The following is a 20,256-nucleotide window of genomic DNA, read 5'->3' on the forward strand; positions in this document are numbered from 1 at the left end:
AAAAAAATTATTTTTCTTAATATTTTTTCTCGTTTAGACACTCTTATTAAAATAAAAAAAAAATGTTTTTGACTTGTTAAAAATCCATCCGAATAGGGTTTTGGATTAGTTTGATGATCTCATTAAAGTGCTACAAGCCCAAGATTAAGGAGATGCTTCAAATTTTTTTCCTCCTATAGTACAACCTGCAGTTCTTTTGTAAGATTATGGAATTTAATTTAATAACTTGTCATTTAACTTGCCTACTTCACCAAAAGATTCTTTTTGATGGGCATATAATTGCTGATTAATGTGAGTAGTTCAAGTAAACATCCCCACCGAGAAAAAGAAACAAAATAAGAAAAAAAAAAAAAAAAAAGGGAAAGAAAAGAAGGAACACACAAGTTGTCTTACCAAAAAAGAATTTGAATCAAATTTAAAGGTAAATAGGAGACCAGTTGCTCATCGATTTAGGACTTCACTACCACGTAGCTAAACAACAAAGAGAAGAAGAATACATGAAACGCAATAATTGAGCTTGGTACTCTGTCCTTACAATCATGTACCCTAGCATAACCGCCTTTGTTGTATTACAAAAATGTTTCAGACAAAGATGAGCTAGGATTCCAGTAGATACACCTAAACCCAAGAGTGCAATTCAGATGGGGTTTCAGTTATTCATTTAGAAAGCAAGGTTATAGAAGAAAAAGAGGTCATTTTTTGGCAAGTTATTGGGTTCCTTGCGATGAGATGGCCATATCTGGCGTTTTATGCTATCATATACGTGTAGGAAAGGAAAGGAAAGGAAAGGAAAAACCTGTAATTTCTTAAACCTTAAGAACCCCTAGTTTCCCTAGAGATGCCCTTATGCTGTTGCTGTTGCATCCTTCGGTCTGAGTGATGTTGGGGCTATCAAATGGCACAACGTCTTCTAGAGGGTAATATCTGTGAGCATGATGCTTACCAACACTGCAGCCAACTCCTTTCAGTATCACTGTTTTATGGAGTCCACCGAGCAATCCTTCGTAATCTGTGTCCCCATGTTCTCCCACAAAGACCACAACATGTGACAAGTCTATGCCCCATCGGACATGCAGATACCTGGATAGAATTCATTCATGTGATAAACAATGTTGGTAAACATCTTAGGAAACAAGGTGTGACCGTAAAATTACTGAAAGAAATGCAGCAGAGTAAATTGTTGCAATACATTAAACATTCATTTGGATGCAAAGTGAAAATTGAAAATGATCAATCTGTTTTACGATTTAAAGTGAGTCTAGTTTATTTTTCTGTAATATCTTCAAATGGTTCTAGTTTATTAAAAGAAGAAAACAAAGGAACTGAGTTCTAGAAAGAAAACACAAAAGGAAGAAATCTATATTAAACTTTTCTCTTGAAATAAATAATTTCTTTGTCTATATTGGGATACAAAATCATTTTTCTCTATTTTCTGATGTAAGCCTGAAACAGAGAAATTGGGGTCCTAGTCCCAGGGTCTCCATAGTTGGCTTTGCATTCTAATTGCATGGTAACGCTGCTAAAATTAAAGTAGAATATATTAGGCCCTAGACATTCCAAAAATCAGCCTAACATCCAAATGATGTCAACAAAGCCCAGTGATCAAACCAAAATCTACGCCAATCTTCCTGCTTTTAACCAAATCTTATTGAACGCTAGCAGTGAGAAGGAGAAGAAGATAGGCAAGATCAGGGTTGAGTTGTGCACTCTTTTCTCCTTGATATGATAGTCACCAAAGATGGAAACAATTGTGTGTGTGCTGCAATAGACAGTGACGCCAAGCAAATAAAGATTCTTATATCACAAAAAAAAAAAAAAAAAGAGGGGGGGGGGGGTATATTTTGTATGTGATAAAAAAGACACTGAAAGAAGAAGCTTTATAAAGCAACTCTCAGAAATAAAAACAGAGCTTGATTCGTGCAGGTTTTGTGATTTTAATCCTCCCTCCCCCCTTCTTCCTCATAATTCTCCACAATGTCATAGAAAAAAGCTCTCTCTCTCATCTGAGCTAGAAAATCTCTAGCTTGAAGTCCCTATAATACTCCATGATACCATATTAGAAAGCCCTCTAATTTGAAGCTTGTTATCCTCATAATATTCTCACAATGTCATATTTAAGAGATCTCTTTCTTTAAAGCATGAAGCTTGTAATCCTCATAATACTTCACAATGTCATATTAAAAATGTGTTCAGATCACATGCGACAAAAGCAAGAAACCACTAGGAATAAACCAGGACAAAATTTTGGTGCACATACCTGAGGGCTTGAGATCGAGAAGCCAAGACAGGGATGATATTCAGCTTGTTACCGTTTTGACAATATATAACATGGCACCTAAGAGCCTGAATTCTCATTGACTTTCGAAGTTCCTTGATAGAGGGGATCTGTGAAGACAAAAAGAACAATTTAAAATCAAAATCCCAAAACTACAAGAAAACAAGCATCAAAAGAGATATCACTACCATTTGAGGGGAGTTTGTCAATAACAAGCAAAGAAAATTTACCAATTCTGGTTTCTCCACTTTGAATACATAGCAATGTGTGGTTGATCCTGATTTGTCTTCAGAAACAATTGGTCCTTCCCCCTTTTCATCAGTGGTAGAAGCAGCCCAGCGTAACAAAGTTTTCCTCAAATCTTCTCCACCCCAACGGTATTCAATGTGTGAATGATAATCTGAGTCTAATAGAAATGGAAGCCCAGGAGTGCCATCTTCAGAAGTTGAAGATGGATAATAAAGTTCAGTACCACTGTTGCAAATAAAAGCGTCAAAATCTGAATGACTTAGACCTCCTGATACCAGAAGAGAGTGCATCTCAGATATGGCCAAGGAAGTTGACAATATGAACCCTACGGATCCAGCATATTTATCCTTCCTGACAGTCTCAACAACCATTTTAATGCTTTCAAGAAAATCAGTTGTTCCATCGCCATCCACAGCAATAACAAAAATATACTTCCTCTTCCTCAATGCTGGGGACTTACTACTACCAATATGATGCTCAGATTTGTAGATGGACCCATCCTTTTGTGTGCCTACAGAAACACCCTTTGACCATGAAGAAACAGCATTCTCTAACTTGCTCTTTCCATCTACAGCATTTTCTTCAGAATCTAAATAATTGTCAAGAGTGCGACTGACTTCATTTTTTTCATCACCCACTGAAAGCTTCAAATTTAAAGATATATCCTGTATATCTCTCAAGGAACCACCAGGTGAGTCTGATCCTGAACTTTCAAATCCATCGTCAGGTTTTTGCCATTCTGGATGCCTCTGTTTGCAGCAGGCTATCCGAGCTAAGTATGTCTTACAATGCTCTGGCCATGAGAAAAGGTGGATGTTTTTTAGTCCATTCTGCCTGCATCTTCCCCAAAGGTGTTTATCTGCAACAAGCTTTAGAAGAGCATTAGCAACTGACTGTTGATCATGGGGGTCAACCAGTAGACCATTATCAAGAACCTGTAACAAGCCAAATGTCAGTATTGAAAGTTTAGCTTGCAACTTTATCTCAATACAGCTACAATAGAGACAAGGAAATTATTCTAAGTAAGATATTGGAGGATTCAAATGGTAGCATACCCGATGAATGTCCACAGGACCTCCATTTTTTGTGGCAACAATGGGCAAACCATGAGCTGCAGCCTGTTTGGGGGACAATGTTTAGGTTGGATTTGCTAATATATTAAAATCTGAAACATAAAGTAATATGGGTAATATATAAAGACAACCCACCTCTATCAAAGTCAGCCCAAATGGCTCAATGAAAGCTGGATTTATGAAAACACCCTACAAAAAATGCTGATCAGAGTGAGACCTCAAGCAACATTTAGAAATCAGAACTTTAGCGTAATTGATATTGTTCATAGGCAATTAAATTCACAGAAGAAAATAGTTACTTATCTTAGACCACATTCCCAAACTAAACATAAAACTTAAAACAAACGAGTATAAATGATGATGTAGTCCTTTTTCTCCCAGCAAGTCATCAAAACAAAGCAAGAAGTTTCTACCAAGAGTAATCACATATTTTGTATCCTCCCCTCCTGTGCTCTCTCTTCTTCTTCATTCTTATTATTATTTGCTTAATTCCACTGATGGCCCTAAAACTATGATATGCTGAGGAATGTTATTTTCTAATGACTGAAAGCTAGGGCTTGAAGTTAAGGGTATTGTTAGCTGGCCTTCCCTCTCTTGTTTCTAGAGTTAACCTGCTTCATCTGTGATTTGAGCATTAAAAAACCCTCTTGGTCTACAACTGCAAATAAGATTGAAACTGAGATAGATTCATTTTAGCATGTAAACAAAGTGAAGACTGGGCATGTGTAAAAAATGCTGAGCAAAGCTTAATTATGCCTACTTCATACCCAAGTTTCTCTGCAACTGAACAGTAGGTTGAACACACACCATGTTTGGCACAGCTGAGCTCAAACAGTAAGACATTTCAGCTCAGCTAGGTTATTTACAACTGAGTGCCCTCATAGCCTTTCACAGATTGACTATATGCTATTACCAGGGAAACTAAAATACCTCTTCTCACCCATATGCCTAGGAAAAGCAAATGTCCACAGTAGAGACTCCTCCCTAGGGATGTCAATGAGATGGGTTTGGGATGGGGCATACCCCTCCCTACTCGTACTTACTGAGAACTCATTAAGCCCATTTCCGGTTCAAATTGAGTTAGTGTAACCATCGATCCAATCCCCAGTTCAGCACCAGAGGGGTTGAACATGTAGGTTGGTCTCATCTTGTTTATTTCCATAGGAAATGAGAATAGAAATCAAGAAAAATAAACATTATATGAACATGCAATATTAATTCAAATAAAATTTTCTTTCTTTCCTTTTCTCAACAATCAAAACATAGAATTGATTTTTTAACTCAATAAAAGAAAATCGATCTTTACCTCAATGTGAAAAGAAAATCCAGTTTAAAGCCAAAAAAAAAAAAATCCCAGTCTTGAAAGTTCAATCTTGAAGTACAAGTACAATTAATCTAATCTAAAAAGGAAAAAGTTCAAACAAAACCAAGTTCATAGATAAAATCTAAAAAATAACTCTAAAACAAAATCTTAAACAAACAAATGCAACAACAAAATATGAAAACTATAAATTCAAAAAAAGGAAGAACCCAACTACAAAACAAGAATTAATTGTGGTATCTAAGATTGTTAAATCTTAAGATCAAATGACTATCACTCTCATCATGAAACTAAGGTTGAGGGTCTTGTGCTTCATCTTGCTAAACATGGTGATTATTTTTAGGTAAACTTAGAAACAAAAACAAACAAAACTAAAAGAAACAAAAGGAAAAAAAAAAAGAGAAAAAAAAAAAATCTTAGATGAAGATAGACTAAGCGGCATAGGATGTCATAACGGAATTGATTTCTATACAATAAGGAAGAAATGAACATAAATATTGGTTAGGACAATTAATTGTTGGAATTCTTTGTATATTCTTATATCGTACATCTTTGTATGGTCTTATCAGTATTATAACAACTTGTTCCCTCCCATGTAGATATTATCTACTTTGGGTACAATGGGTTCTCATGAATTTCAAACGTGTCTACATGGTTAAGAGAAACTCATACATATATAGTGTTGAAAACTTTTTCCCCTATTCGATATGAGATATCACAATCACCCCCATGTAGCTATAGAGATATTTTCTAGTTGTAAATATATGTATAGTTGTAGAGATTTTTTTCCTATCTATTCTTTCCGTATCTATTCTTTTGTAATCTGCCTATGTAATGTATTCTTGTACATGTATTAGTAATATATCACTAGAATATTTTCTTAATTAGCCCAAATGGGATTCTTTACATGATATCCCTATCGTGTCCTACAGGATTGTAGGACCAAACAAATGAACACCCTTTGCAGAGCTTGATAGACAAAGACTCACATCAAGGTCGAGAATTGCTCTAATATCATTTATAATGACCTGCTCTCTTCCATGAAGATATTGTCTACTCTAAACCTAATGGGCCTTATGGGTTTAAAACATGCCTACATAGTTAAAAGAAGTTCATACATACATAGTGTCATCAACTTCTTTCCCCATCCAACATGGAATATCAGAATTAGTCCTCCCCCTCAAATATAGACACAGCGTCCTCTTTGTGTCCCACAAGATTGTTGGGTCAAATAGATAAATAAAGCCCACATCGGGCGTAAAAAATTGACTATTATACCCTTTGTAACAACTCGCTTCCTTTCGTGTAGATATTGTTTGCTTTAAGCCTAATGGACCCTTACGGCTTTAAAACGTGCCTACACCAATTAAGAAAATCCTATACATATATAGTATTAGAAACTTTTTCACCTATTCAATATGAGATATCACAAGTATACTGGAGTAGGTCCATTCTTCCAATTTTTTTTTTTCTTTTTTTTATCAACTTTTGTAAATTTGGGGAGGATATGGATTCCTCATTTTTCTCATGTACTTAACTTTTTTTATAATACACTTTTGTTTCTGACGATAATAATAATGATAACAATAATTGTAGGAATTTGGGTGATACAAGAAATAAATAATGCATCCAGGCAACCTAAGTTAAACATTATCTAAGAAATAAATAATACATCTAGGCAACCCATGTTAAACTTTATCTAGGAAATAAATAATATACCTAGGCAGTCTAAGTTAAACATTATCCTAGGTTGAATCCGGATTGAATTTAACCATTTACTTCAAGCCCAACCCTATCTTGTTTGAAACTCACTCATATACATCCCCATACTTGAAAACCTCACACCATTGCCATTCATACTCCTCAAGAGCCACACCATGGCATCATGTGCCAATCCCAAAGCATTATTATGAACTTGACATAACTTCACTTCACTTAGTCACTTGAATTCTTTAGGCAACCAAATATAGGAACTTCCCTAACTTATAGATTAGAAACTAAAAACGATGAAAATGTTGCTTCATGAGCTTCCCTTGGCCAAAATCAATCTAGAAGTTTTTTAGATAAAGAAATGGTTTGGAATCGCTTCATAAAGAGTTAGAAAGAGGTGTTTCTTGTGCCACCTTGCACCTTGGTCCAAGCACACATTTAATTTTGACATCTAATTGGAAGCATCATGCCTTGCTCAAGGGTAGGGTTTTACTAGTACAAACCATTGCATTTTAACTCAACAATCAAACAAAGCTAAAAAAAAAAAAATCAAAAAATCAATCTTTTACTTAATAAAAGAAAATCGACCTTTAACTTGATGTCAATCCAAAATCTAGTTCAAAAAGAGGCGGGGGGAAGCAATCTTTTAGTAGAAGTACAACTAAACTAATATGAAAAAGAAAGGTTCAAACAGACCCAAACTCACAAACAAAATCTAGAAAACAACTCTAAAACAAGCAAATCCCAAAAACAAATTGAAAAATTCCAAAAAAAAAAAACAAAAAACGAAAAAAGAACCCAACTATGAATACTTATTTGTGGTGTTTGAGATTGTTAAATCTAAGATCAACGATAATCCCTTTGATCATGAAACCATGGTTTAGGATCGTATACTTCATCTTCCCAATATAGTAATTATTTTTTAGGAAAATTGAATAACAGAAACTGAACAAACAAGAAGAAATAAAATAAAATAAATGAATCCTGGAGATGAAATTTAAAGATGAAGAGAGACTAAGCCACAGAAGATGCGATAACGAAATTGATTTCCCTACTACAATATAAAAGAAATAAAGGCATAGAATTAGCGACTAGACATAGATTATGGCTTTGCATTTGTTATATATACAATTAACTATAAGAATATGGGTGATGTAGGAACTAAATAATATATCCGGGGCGGGCTAGGCTAAAACCTATCCTAGATTGAATCCAGATTGGGTTTAACCATTTAACCCCAAACCCACCTGATAGGGGAAAACCTTTTCAAGTTTATTCAAGGAAGAAAGGGAAGACCTAAGTAAACTTTAAGTATGATTAATATTAATTAGAATTGAATAGGGATTGGTATTTATTGGAGTCTAATTAGGATTAGCTAGTTGAGTTATAATATAATTAGAATTTGAGTCATGATAGGTTATTAGAGTCCTAGTAGACTTGGATGTTATAATTAGAATTAGAATCATAATAGGTTATTAGAGTCCTAATAGACTTTGGATTTCTTAGAGAAGCCTATAAATAGGCTAATCAATGTAAATCAAAGGGATGAATTTGATGAATAATATTATACTTTCTTTCATTGCAAGGTTGCAACTCTCAATGGTGAGACTTCATTGATTTTCTTCTTGGTGAGACTCCTAGAAGGCCTTAGTGAGACTCTAAGGTTTTCCATCTTTTCTTCATTGTTTCTTCTTTCTCTCTATTTCTTATCTTATAATTTTCTCTACCATAAAATTTATTCCTTGTTCCTCTCCTTACACCCTAAAAATAAAACCCTAGCCCACCTACCCTTGAGTGTAGGTAACCATCCTAGGGTTGTCCTACATCACCACCCCTACCATGTTTGAAGCTCACTCATACCCATCCCAATAGGCAAGGCAAGGTTGGGTTATCTGAAAAGATCACATCATTCTCATCCCTACTCCATATGCTAGTCACACATGCCAAGGCAAACAAGACACTCAAAAGCCACAAAATGTTACCATGTGCCAATGGGGAAAGTATTATTGCAACCCCAAAATAACTTCATTTTACTTTAATTGGCAGGCATTATGTCAATCACATAGCAGTACAGCATATTCATCTTTCATCTCAATGATAAAATGCATGACACGAGGGACAGATATGTGTGCAGTGCAGAGAAATGTAATGAAATTCATGACCATATCCATACTTCACCCTTGGGTATAGAGGTGCAGCGGAAGGTGGGGATGAACTAAAAGGACTCCATGGTACATCAGACAAAGGTGCACCAGTATGAGATGGGTTGACACTATCCAAATGTAAATTTCACAATTCACACAACAATGGCAACCAGGATATATACTTGTGCTTATGTGGTATTATTTATTGAAGTACAATCCTGTTCTCAGTATCACAAAGAATACCTTTGTTTTTGCTGCCAGATGGTAAATCTCAGGAACTTCAGACTGCTTGTGATGTTTAGGATAAGCCACTTGGCCATACATATCATATTTGTCAATCAGCTTAAGTATTGAAATAAGAACAGATGCATTTGTGCTAGACATTTCATCGATGTCATCACGGTTGCCCATTATTAATGTCTGCAACAGTAGAAATTGCAAAATCACTGGCATAGAACCCCAAAGAAAAAATGAGCCGTTTCAACAGCTAGGCACAAGCACAATCATGAAAATGTATTTATTAGACAGATGCAATTCAAAGATTTAGCCATACAAGATTGGCAAGCTCCCTGAGTGAGCGGCACTCTCCAAAAGCTTTGACCAAAGTTGTAATGTTCTTTTTGGGGTCTGCTCTTGCAAGAGCAAGTATCATAGGCTTGCGAGGATTGGTAAAGAATCTCATTATCTGCCAAATGAAAATCACCAAAGTAAAAAATGGAATCAAAATCTCAATTGCACCAAAAGACAAAAAAAAAAAAATGGTGTTCCTCTTCTTATTATCTATAGCAAAAAAAGGGTAACCACCAAGTTGAAAGCAATGGTATCTTATTTTCATGTTGCCTGACTCTCTATTACAAACCAAAGGAGATGGTGAAGAGAGAGAGGTTAAAACCTCTGCCCAAATTGGTGGATCTGGAGAAGATGGATCAGCTCCACTTCCTTCAATTTCTCCATCCATATCCCCATCTTGTGGAATAATATGATGAAATTCCATTCCAGGAGGAATTATCTGCACATTGTTATGATAATGTAAAATACACAATAAAAGGGAAGTTATCAAAATGGCTATATCAGCAAAAAACAACATAATAGTAACCAATAAAACTAAATTAGATACCAATAATAATTCTAATAATAATAATAATAATAATAAAGAAAGAAAAAGAACCTTCAAGAATTAAATAAAGGACTAAACTGAAGTACAGAAGCAGTACTTACAACCATACGAGGCATAAACCTGCCTAAACAGCTCACATTGCGTCTGATCCTGGCTCGTAGTTTTCGCTCTATTACTGGATCAAAGCCATTATATAGACTCCATTGCTGTTCTATCTCCTGTCTCGTGCTGGTGATTACAACCTCAGAGGCATCAAGGGTTAGCTCCTCAGCCTCTATCCGCCGAGTAATTTTGTAAGTTGCATTTATTTCTTCATTTGATTGTCGTCCTTGTTTCAGGAGTTGTTCAAGCTTGTCTCGTCCTAGTGAGTGGCCAGTAAAAAGCATTGGTACATTTATAGCTCCAGAGAGAAGAGCAGCAGAGTCACCAGCATCTGCATAATGTCCATGGATTGCAATAGGCCAGACTGGTTGCCCATTACCAATTTGCTCTCCAAGAACCTTGGACATCTGTATAATGTGGACAAGTGCACCATCAACAAATTCAGGAATATGGGGCCAGAGGAGTTCTTTTGAAATATATTTATCCTTTGGTCCAAATGGTATACGGATTATATAAGCACCACTGCTCTCACCAATCTCCTGTACTGGATTTTCAGAGTTTACTGGATGTAGCATCTCTGCTGGTTCACCATAACTCCAATCTACATCTGGTGCTGATACTTGTCTTGTCAGCAAATCAACCCGATAAACTCCTGGCATTGTACCTAAGGCCCTGGCAAGTTCTACAACATACTTAACCTGATACAATCAACACAATCAAAACCACCTCATAAACAATATTGTGATTTGTGGTCCTTCGCATGGATGAAAAAAAAAAAAGAAAGAAGAAGAAGAAAGAAGATTAACTAGTTGCAAAACCACATCAACAAGAGTTTTGGACAGAATTTTGAGACCAAGCTACCTGACCACCTGTATCAGAATCACGACCGAGCTCCATATTTTCACCACGTATCAAGCCATGAAGACTGCATAAATATGGCTTGTTAAAAGGAATCGAGTACCATCACAAATGACAGATACAATTTATACTCTAAATAACATCTATATTTAAAAACAAAAGCCACATTCAGGATAAACCTCCAGCCATCCCATTAAAAAGTGAGCACAAAAAGTTTAGTTCATGCCTTATTAATACAATATAGAGTTTCTTTTCCTTGTGTTGACTAGCCCAGTTCTCCATAACATCAATAGAATTGATTCTCCGCATTTGTCCTTTAAAATTATCAGCCTGAGCTGGCAGATCACTAACTGTGTCCCCTTTCTCTCCTTCTGATAAGTCTTCTGACATATCAGCAGTTGCCTCTCTGCGTCCCCTTTCATGATCAATATGACGTTTAGCCACACGTTGAGCTTCCTCTCCCTCAAGCTACATGACAAAACCAAGTTTAGAGAGAGAGAGAGAGTATAGACAATGAAATGGAATAATATATATGTCTATTAGGAAAAAAAAACAACATTCTTATCCACAAATGAGGTACAGGTGAAAGAAAAGAATTGAACATTCTTATACACAAATCATCTGAAACTTCATCCCACAAACTTAAAACTAATTCATTTGAGCACTCAAGAGTAACAACCAACAACCCTGTAAGCCATCTGTTAGACAAATTATTCCTGTTCTGCAGTTTAAGTGAGCTAATTAAGCAAAATATTGCAAATGAAGAATGAAATAATGTTAAAAGAAACTCAAAAGCATGCCACATCATCACTATTGTTTAGTAAAGCTCTCTGAAACTAATCCTAGATGAGGATATCCACTTGTAATAATTCAGATATGCATAGACTATTTCTAGTTTGCAAACAAGAGCTTGGATCTCAAGGAAGATTGAATTAGTACGTCCAAATAAACATGAAGTTCCCTAGGAAAAGAACTAACGATCATAATTAATCATCCTCACAATTCGAATTTACTACAATAATTAAAAGAGCCTGAGAACATTTAAGGCATGATGGATGCCAAATCAATGAAGTCACTGCTTTAATGGATGGCCATTTAACTGTCAGAGAAATGTAATGCACAACTTTAAAGTCATTCAGGAATTGACAGCCTGGAAGCATCTGATCAAATATCGATGACCTCATAATGATTAGAATGCACAAGAAATTGGAACGAGGAGAAATTATGAGGAGATAATTTGAGGCAGACATCTATACTGAAAGTCAAAATTACTGCTAACTTAGACACAAATTCAGTATTCTCTCAAAGTTGAGAGAAGACACAATGAAATAGTTTGGTGATGTCATGACTGCTTGATAGCCTTACGTCATAACTCACCATAACTCATGTTCAATGTGTAACCATAAACACAAGTGCATTCACCATGGGAAACCCATCCTGATGGCCAAAACCACCCATCCCTCCAATTAGGAGGTAGTGTATTACAGTCTCTAATAGGTTGCATAGACCCAAAAATTGATTGTGAACAAATCATATATTTGCAAGGAATTGATGATTTAGATTTTCCTTGCAACTCCTAACTCTCCCAAGTCATATACAATATAAGAGATGCTAAGTGAGAATGCTCGTAAAGTATAATGCATGAAATTAGGATGGATAAAAGTGAAAATGGAATATCATTAAATAAATAATGAATTTCAAATTTGTTACATTATGTTATACTTTTAAGGGTTCTATTCTAACAAGAAGGGGTTGGAGAGAGTGGCAATGGAATCAAGGAGAGCACTAAGGAGGAGGAATTTTATTTTATTTTTGGCAAGAAATGGAGCCTTTTTATAGTGCTCCAAAATAGTAATTCCCACATTAATGAATCAATAATGATGTGGAAGCTTTTGGAGATGATACATGTCACAAAGATGCAATAGTTCCCCATTTTAGTCCCATCTCAGTGAACCTCAAACTCTAACCACTAAACTAAGACCTTCAAACCATCCCAAAGTGCTTGATGATAGGAATGCATGTTCCACCATTAAGACATGCCAAGTCTATTTCAGACTGCATGATCCCCACTCCTAACTCTGACATTAAGGCGTTGTGTCAAGGGTGTTAACTTTGAAGGGAATGTGGGAGATTATCAGACCAAAAACATCATTTTTGTAACAAGAATGAAATAATCAGGCCTCTTAGGCGCACCTAATGTCACCTTCACCAAAAGGTAAAGAAGGAAAAACCTTCTTGGCATTTGCTATAGGAGGGTATCCATGTTTTATGGGCATTCGAGTAACCCAGATATATGTTTGGGGATAACAGTCTTTGTCTAGATGGTGTAGCACTATCACATAGGAGCTATGTAAGAAGAACATAGATTTATCCATGCATTGGAGATCGAGGGTGAGATGTGTTACATGTCATGTTAGTAGAGATTGGTTTTTAGAATGCACTATGTACCAACATGTGGCATTCCATAATTAATCATATCATAATGGAGCTCACATGACATTTATTAGACATGTGGTATGCAATGATTGGTCTATGTGGATTTTATAGAATAGGACATCAATATTATCTAATTTTTCAAACATAAAACTTTTTTAAATAGTTTTTCATCACTCAAAATAAAGATAGTTAAAAATTATAGAACTAGTCTAAAAATAAAAATTTGATGAAAATTAAGAAGAAAAAAAATATGAATACCAAACCCTTTACCCTACATTGGACTTACTCTAAAAAGAAAAATTTGAAGCTAAACTACAAGAAAGAAAAGTGATATTGCAAACCTTTTACCTTTTTTAAGTTTTAAGTATTTTAATAATAAAATAGAATAATACACAAAAAATTATGGCAATTTGTTATATATGACCTTAGAAGATTATTTTATTTTTGGAATTTTAAAGTATAAAGGAAATTAGTGTATACATTATGTCTCATGGTGATGGGGTAAATATTTCAATAAAATTATAGTTTTAAACCCTTAAAGACCTTTTTAACTTTAATTTTATACACTTAGTGATGCAACAAATTATTGATTTTTTTTTTGATAGGTGACATTCTTTTTGTCCCTACTTGGACTTGAATTGGAATCCCACAATTCCCCATCCCAATCCTTTAACCACTTGGGTTAAGGCTTAGTGCAACAAATTATTAAGAAATTGGGTAATTTTTATTTCTACACAAACTGAAAGTAGAGCACCAACATAAACAATTTCTTTAATTGGATTCTAGGAATGCCAATAGAATGAGAATAACTAACTCTTGGAACCCATCCTTGGAAATTATATCCTAAGTAGTTCAAGTCTAATTCCCTAAATTTTGAGAACCAAACAAAGCCTTACAAGTAAACTTTGTGGTTTTTTCTCCCTGCATCATGATTCCACCCAATAAATTTGATTTCAAAAAGAATTGACGGATGTAAATTTTTTTTTTTTTTTTTGATAAGTAAGGGATGTAGAAATTGATAACCTCTCCTTCCTCCTACTACCTTTGTCAAATGTTATTCTTTCTCCTTCGATCCTAAACAAGAGATGTTGTATTCTATATCATTGGGGGCTTTCAACAAAAATTTGAAAAAGAAAAAACTCAGCTCAACTAAGACAAAATAGCTGCATGGGCTATAGGATCCAAATTTCAATCTGATGAGGTGTCGCTATGGGCTGTCCCCTTTTCAACCATATTGGACACATAATCTAAAAAATGTGCCGCTTTGCCATATTTTTCAGAGAGATTGTGCCACTCATATAACTGCAGCCTCATCGCCTAATAAGCACACATGATGCAACAACAAATGCGATTACAGATGATGATGCCATGTTAAGTGTTGTATTTTGATCTTTTATTAGATGGGTTGCATTAAATTAGCTCAATGCTTAAACATGACATCATCATCTGTAACATTTACCATGCCATGTTATCTGATTTAATATTTCAAACATGACAGACTTAACCATGCTGTCAATTCAATTTGATCCAGATCAATGCCCTCAATTAATATTTACCTATCAAAATAAATGCACTATGTTTAAATCATCTAACTCTGTATCAATAATCACAACTGACTCTAATACTAGTGACCACTGTATCTAGAAAAGAAAATATCCAAAAAAGTTTACCTGCTTCTTCTTTCGAGCCAAATTCCAAATCCTCCAACACATATTTTCCAATCTGGTATTCCTTTCCTGTGGACTCCTCGTTGCAGAGGCCTACCAAAAATGAAATAACAATAATAAAAACAACAACAACAACAACCACCACTTGCTTAAATGAAACAATAATTACTTAAATCCATTGAATCAGAATTAAAATAAAAAAAACAATTTTAAAATAAAAATACGCCAAATCCAGAACAAGAGAAAGGACTAATCAAATATATAAAAGAAACGAAATCAAATTTATTTATATTATTTCTCTATTTATTTATCATTGCTTATTTTGTATTTCAGAGGTGCCATAACCAATTTAATTGATTTACATTAATATCTTCCGAAATCCAAACCACTACAAATCTGAGAACGATGATTCAAATAAAACATGAATCAAACACAGGAAAACATAAATAAAATTTGAAACCAAAGCAATCAAAATTAAAAATAATATGCTTCCCAAAACAAACTGGTTCAAATCCAAGAATGACAAACCGCATTTCAAAGGACCAACGAATAGAACCTAAAAATTCAAAATAAGAATAAAAAATAAAAGCGCACACACACACAAAAGAGAGAAATGAGAAACGGAGGTGGAGGTGGAGGTGGCGTACCCGAGCCCAGGAGCGGTGGAGATCGGTCTCATCGAAGCCAGTGATTACCTCTTCGACGAAGTAGCGAGTGGGACTGAAATGGCCGCGCTCCCGGAGCAGAAGAGAGGACTTGGCGTCGCCGAGGTTAGGTCCGGCGTCGATGATGGCTTCGAGGTAGCTGTTGAGCCAGTCGTTTCCCGCCATTTTTCTAGAGAGAGAATGTGGAAATTGTTTATAGCGAGAAAGAGCATGCAGAATTCCAGGGAGAGAGAAATTTATGGAGGGAGACCGTTGTTTCTGGTTCTGCTGTTCTATATCATGAGAATGAGGAGAGAGAGAGAGAGAGAGAGGTGTGTTTTTAACCGAACGAACAGTGAAGCACAAAATTTTGACATAAAAGGGATGAATAATCCTATATCTGTGAATTTATCCACCGTGTCTTTTTTTTTAATAAAAAAATAACCATTTTTTTTTTATATAAATACCTTTAATTATTATAAATATTTATATGTAAGTTTAAAAAAAAAAATTATTTTTACAAGAAAAAAATAAGAACATTTTTGTTTCAAACATTATAACATGAATTTTATAGTTTTTTTTTTAATTCATTCAAATTATGAAAAATTAATAAATTCCCTTTTATATATTTATTTAAACAAAAATCAGAAAATTAAGTCTTGACATGGATGTTTGATAAGTCATCTTAATAACTTAAAGTTACTTAATAATTTAATTTAAGTTATTAAATAAATTAAATATATTTGATAAAATAATTTAATGTTATGATTTAAAGTTAAAAACAAGTTTAAATAATAAGTGAAAACAATTTTTTTAAATTCATATCTTTATTTTATCTTTTAATCTTCATTTACCTTAATTACCTTAAAAACAACTTTATAAATATGAATTTGATGATTTAGAATAAAGTTTAAATTAATTTTATTAAACAACTTTAATACTTAAAATAAAACTTAAGTATATATTTTAATTCAATAATTTAAGTATAATTTAACTTAAAGTAAATTTAAGTAGTTAAATAATAAATATTAAGTTTTATTAAATATTACCTAAGTTTTGTGATATTTTTAAATTTATGTGTTCATAAAAAAGATTTTTATTTTTAATTTAATTATTTTCCTTTTATTATTCAAATTAAAAAATATATATATTTCTTTCTACTTTTTTTTGACAAATTACGATTTTAAGTCATATAGAACTAAATATTAAACTAAGTCAAAATATTACAAGCATTGCTAGAATATGTTGATGTAATAGAAAATATCAAGGTTGTCGTTTGGACCGAAACATCTAGGGCCTTTTTTGTAATATTCTAGTTCGGGGTGGCATAGTTGACATGAGGCCACGTGAACGCTTCTCTAATATGCTTTTCTTTCTATTAATTCCAAATTTTATGGACTCGTCCGTGTGGTGGTTCTATCTTTATTTATTATTTATATTTAAAAAATATAAAATAATAAAATTATTCTTAGTGGAAAGAGATCCAAAAGATCGTGAATAACTCTAAGATGGTAAGTCTACAAATTAAGCATGGTTTAAAGGTCATATTAACTAATGAGAAGGTGTTAGGCATTGCACTAAACTTGGAAGGTTCGGGAAATCTTGGAAATTCATTAATTAATTGATAAGAACAATGCTAACATAAAAATAAAAAAAATTGCAATACAAACACGACCTTGAAACATTGTGGATTACAAATAAAAATGATCGTGACCATATAAATCACATAATTTGAATTGCATTATCATGGTGTTAGGCCAAAGACTCTCCTAACCATGTTTTGTTGATTATAAAACAAGATTTAAGTTCACTAACAAGTTTAAATCAAGTGAAGTTTTCAGGTTTTAATGATGATTTTCAGAAAAAGCTCAAATACTCTTGTGAGAAATTCAAGAGACGCGAAGAATTGAATTACTTGAACACTTAAAAGGTGTCTGTTTATAAATCTTTGTAAGATAAGTTTCATTTGTGTACTTAGGTCTAAATATTTTTATGTACTTAAAATCTAATTTTCATTCATCCTTACCTAAGCTTAAAAATAGCTTTTTATTTTTAAAGTGGATGAATATGTTTTTTTTTTTATATCTCAAAACTTAGGTTCAATTCTTTCAAAAATGGCTTATAAAGATTTGAAAAAGAGTTATTTTAGCCATTTTTTGGTGCAACCGATTAAGGGTATCTTGAACTAATCGAACAAATAAGGGAATCGGCATCGATTAGGTTTTCCTAGCCTAGGTCCTAACCAGTAGCTAGTGTTTGACCTATCAAGGTCTAATCAAGGTTGGTCGAGCTTTAAAAATGCTAACGACTAATTAACTTGTTGAATTGGAACTGGATCAATCAATACTTTTTTGTACTGTTTTTGGTGTTTGAGGTGATTTTCTATAAATTGAAAAGCTTCTTTGCATTTATGAAGTAGAGAACACTTGCATTGATTAGATATTCACCTACTTTCCCTATTTCAAAGTTCTTTATTTAAGTGCATTGAATCCAAACTTGCAAATTCCTTATTATATCATTAAAATTCATCCTAATCTTCTTATGTATTAAGCTATGTTTGTACTGTGATTGAGAGTGTTAAAAACTTAAAGGGATTGTAGTGTCCATTGGAGCTGATGAATCAAATTGCAAAGATTAAAGACTTAGGTTGAAGTCTTAGATAATTAAAAACCTGATTAGGAGATTGAGGAAAGTGAACATAAGCAGGTTACCAAACCATTATAAAAAGAGTTTGTATCTGTTTTCTCTACTATTTGATCAATTATACTCTTATTTATGTATTTTATGGTTTTAATTAACTATTTTGGATCAATCACCCAATTCACTATTCGCTTGGTGATTTTCTTAGTTAAATTAACTTTGTTTCACACATCGAATTATTTTGTTACTTTTATTTCAAAAATAATTTCTTCAAACCTTTGTCGTTTATTTGTTTAATCCAAGAAATGAATTGTAATAGAAGTGCACATGATAGATTTTGGGGAAAATAACAAATAGCTATGAAATTTAATCATTCCTAAAGTAACCTAGGAAAAACGATATACAACATATCAAAACGGGAAATGACTAATCACTTTCTATGAAAGTACACATTCCTTATTTCATAGAAATGATTAAGTGCTTTTTACACAAGAAATAAGAGGGATTGATCATTTCTATTAAAAGGAGGATCCTAATCATGATTAAAGTGTTATAACCTAATCTACTAAAATGGTGACCTTTGGGGCTATTTATAAGGAATATTAGATAAGAACCAACTTTATAACATAACAAAAGCCGATAAAATCATATTATATGTACATGCATCAATAAAATGATGCCATGTGTATATGGATCAATAACATGTTGCCACTTGACCATTTAAGTAATTGTTTATGGAATCAATGTGCAATGATTACGTGTCTCTTGTTAAAATGACTTCCATTCCTCTCAATTCAACCAAAAATGAGCTTATGAGTTATGTCATGTACATAATGGTGAGGTAGAACAAGGCCAAGGCCACTACCAAGGTGCACCAAGTTTAATTGGGCTCCTCGAGCCATGATCTCAAGTCAAGTAGGCATAAAGCACTAGAGCATTGCGTTATCCAACACCTTTGTGTGAAATATCAAGTCAAGTAGGCATAAAGCACTAAAGCATTGTGCCATCCAACACCTTTGAGTGAAGTATCAGCCACTCCTAATGCAATGATATTAAATTCAAGCAACTCCTCTTATCAATGAGGATAGAAACTATTTGAAAGCATCACTTTATTTACGTGAGAAGTTAGTGAAACCAACAAGTGAAGATGCAAATTTGACCTCTAATCATCCAAACTATTATTATTTTATATTTTTAAAAATAGAAAACAAGAAATATGTTCAAACAACATGTTAATATAAGGAATTGTTTTTAAAACTAAGCAATCAGGTATAGTTTTTACAATTGAATCAAATTTCTTTAAATAGATTAGTATCTTTGATTTTGATAAATAAATAACTATAGGTGCAACTCTAGTAGGTTGGGACAGATTGATTGTAAATCCAAACGCATACTAATAATACATCATATTTGTTCGAAGTCTAAACTAACCCCATTTGTAACCTTACCTAACCTAAGCTCAATTGAAATTTTTTTTCCCTTGTTGAAATTAAGTTAAGATGGAGTTATAGAAAATTATGTGAGTTAGACCTAGATTAGTAAAATAAAGTGGGTTAGTCATCTCAAAAACCGGGTCGGATTGGATTGGATTAGGTCAGTTTGGATTGATTGGATTGCATTGAGAAAAAAATAAAAAGGTGCATAAGAGTTTAGTAGTCCAATATATTAATCTCATTAATATCAAATCAAATGAATCTAATATAACAATTTGATACAATATTTTTACATAAGATAAACTATTTAAGTATTAATTAAATTATTAAAATATAGTTAAAATTTAAATATTACTAGTTAAATAATAAGGTAGACAATTTTATTATTTATGATATATATAGTTAAATATAATTATTTAATTAAAATTATTAAATACTAAATTCAGATTATTAAATATTCAAAATCTAAACTCAATCGAATTTAATTAATATTCAACTTTTTGTTCTTTTTTATTTTATTTTTTTCTTTACCCAAACTTAACCCAAATTATGAAAGAGGTTATACCCAAAACCGAGTTAGATTGAGT

At 33.3% G+C, this 20,256-nt stretch overlaps 1 protein-coding gene across 1 annotated transcript; it reads right to left on the reverse strand.

Annotated features, from left to right (window-relative positions):
- Positions 1-414: 414 nt before the first annotated feature.
- Positions 415-15,940, reverse strand: LOC100244135 (probable sucrose-phosphate synthase 1). The gene is made up of 13 exons (XM_002282772.4): positions 15,600-15,940; positions 14,956-15,045; positions 11,076-11,317; positions 10,853-10,916; positions 9,991-10,689; positions 9,665-9,781; positions 9,326-9,457; positions 9,016-9,192; positions 3,733-3,786; positions 3,580-3,642; positions 2,506-3,459; positions 2,258-2,385; positions 415-1,080 (listed from the first exon to the last, which is right to left on the reverse strand). Exons 1-13 carry the CDS (start codon positions 15,780-15,782, stop codon positions 807-809), a joined length of 3,177 nt encoding a protein of 1,058 aa, XP_002282808.1. The 5' UTR covers positions 15,783-15,940; the 3' UTR covers positions 415-806.
- Positions 15,941-20,256: the final 4,316 nt, after the last annotated feature.

The sequence above is a fragment of the Vitis vinifera genome, chromosome 4 (genome assembly GCF_030704535.1).
Source record: "Vitis vinifera cultivar Pinot Noir 40024 chromosome 4, ASM3070453v1".
In the NCBI taxonomy this organism is placed as follows: Eukaryota; Viridiplantae; Streptophyta; class Magnoliopsida; order Vitales; family Vitaceae; genus Vitis; species Vitis vinifera.

What these genes read in the sequence shown, in the direction of transcription:
- LOC100244135 (XM_002282772.4), bottom strand. Translation starts at nt 15,782, where the DNA reads ATGGCGGGAAACGACTGGCTCAACAGCTACCTCGAAGCCATCATCGAC. An exon ending in TCCACCGCTCCTGGGCTCGG is followed by an intron (nt 15,046 to 15,599) that starts GTACGCCACCTC and finishes CATTTTTGGTAG; the next exon opens with GCCTCTGCAACGAGGAGTCC. An exon ending in TCTCGATCTCAAGCCCTCAG is followed by an intron (nt 1,081 to 2,257) that starts GTATGTGCACCA and finishes AATTCTATCCAG; the next exon opens with GTATCTGCATGTCCGATGGG.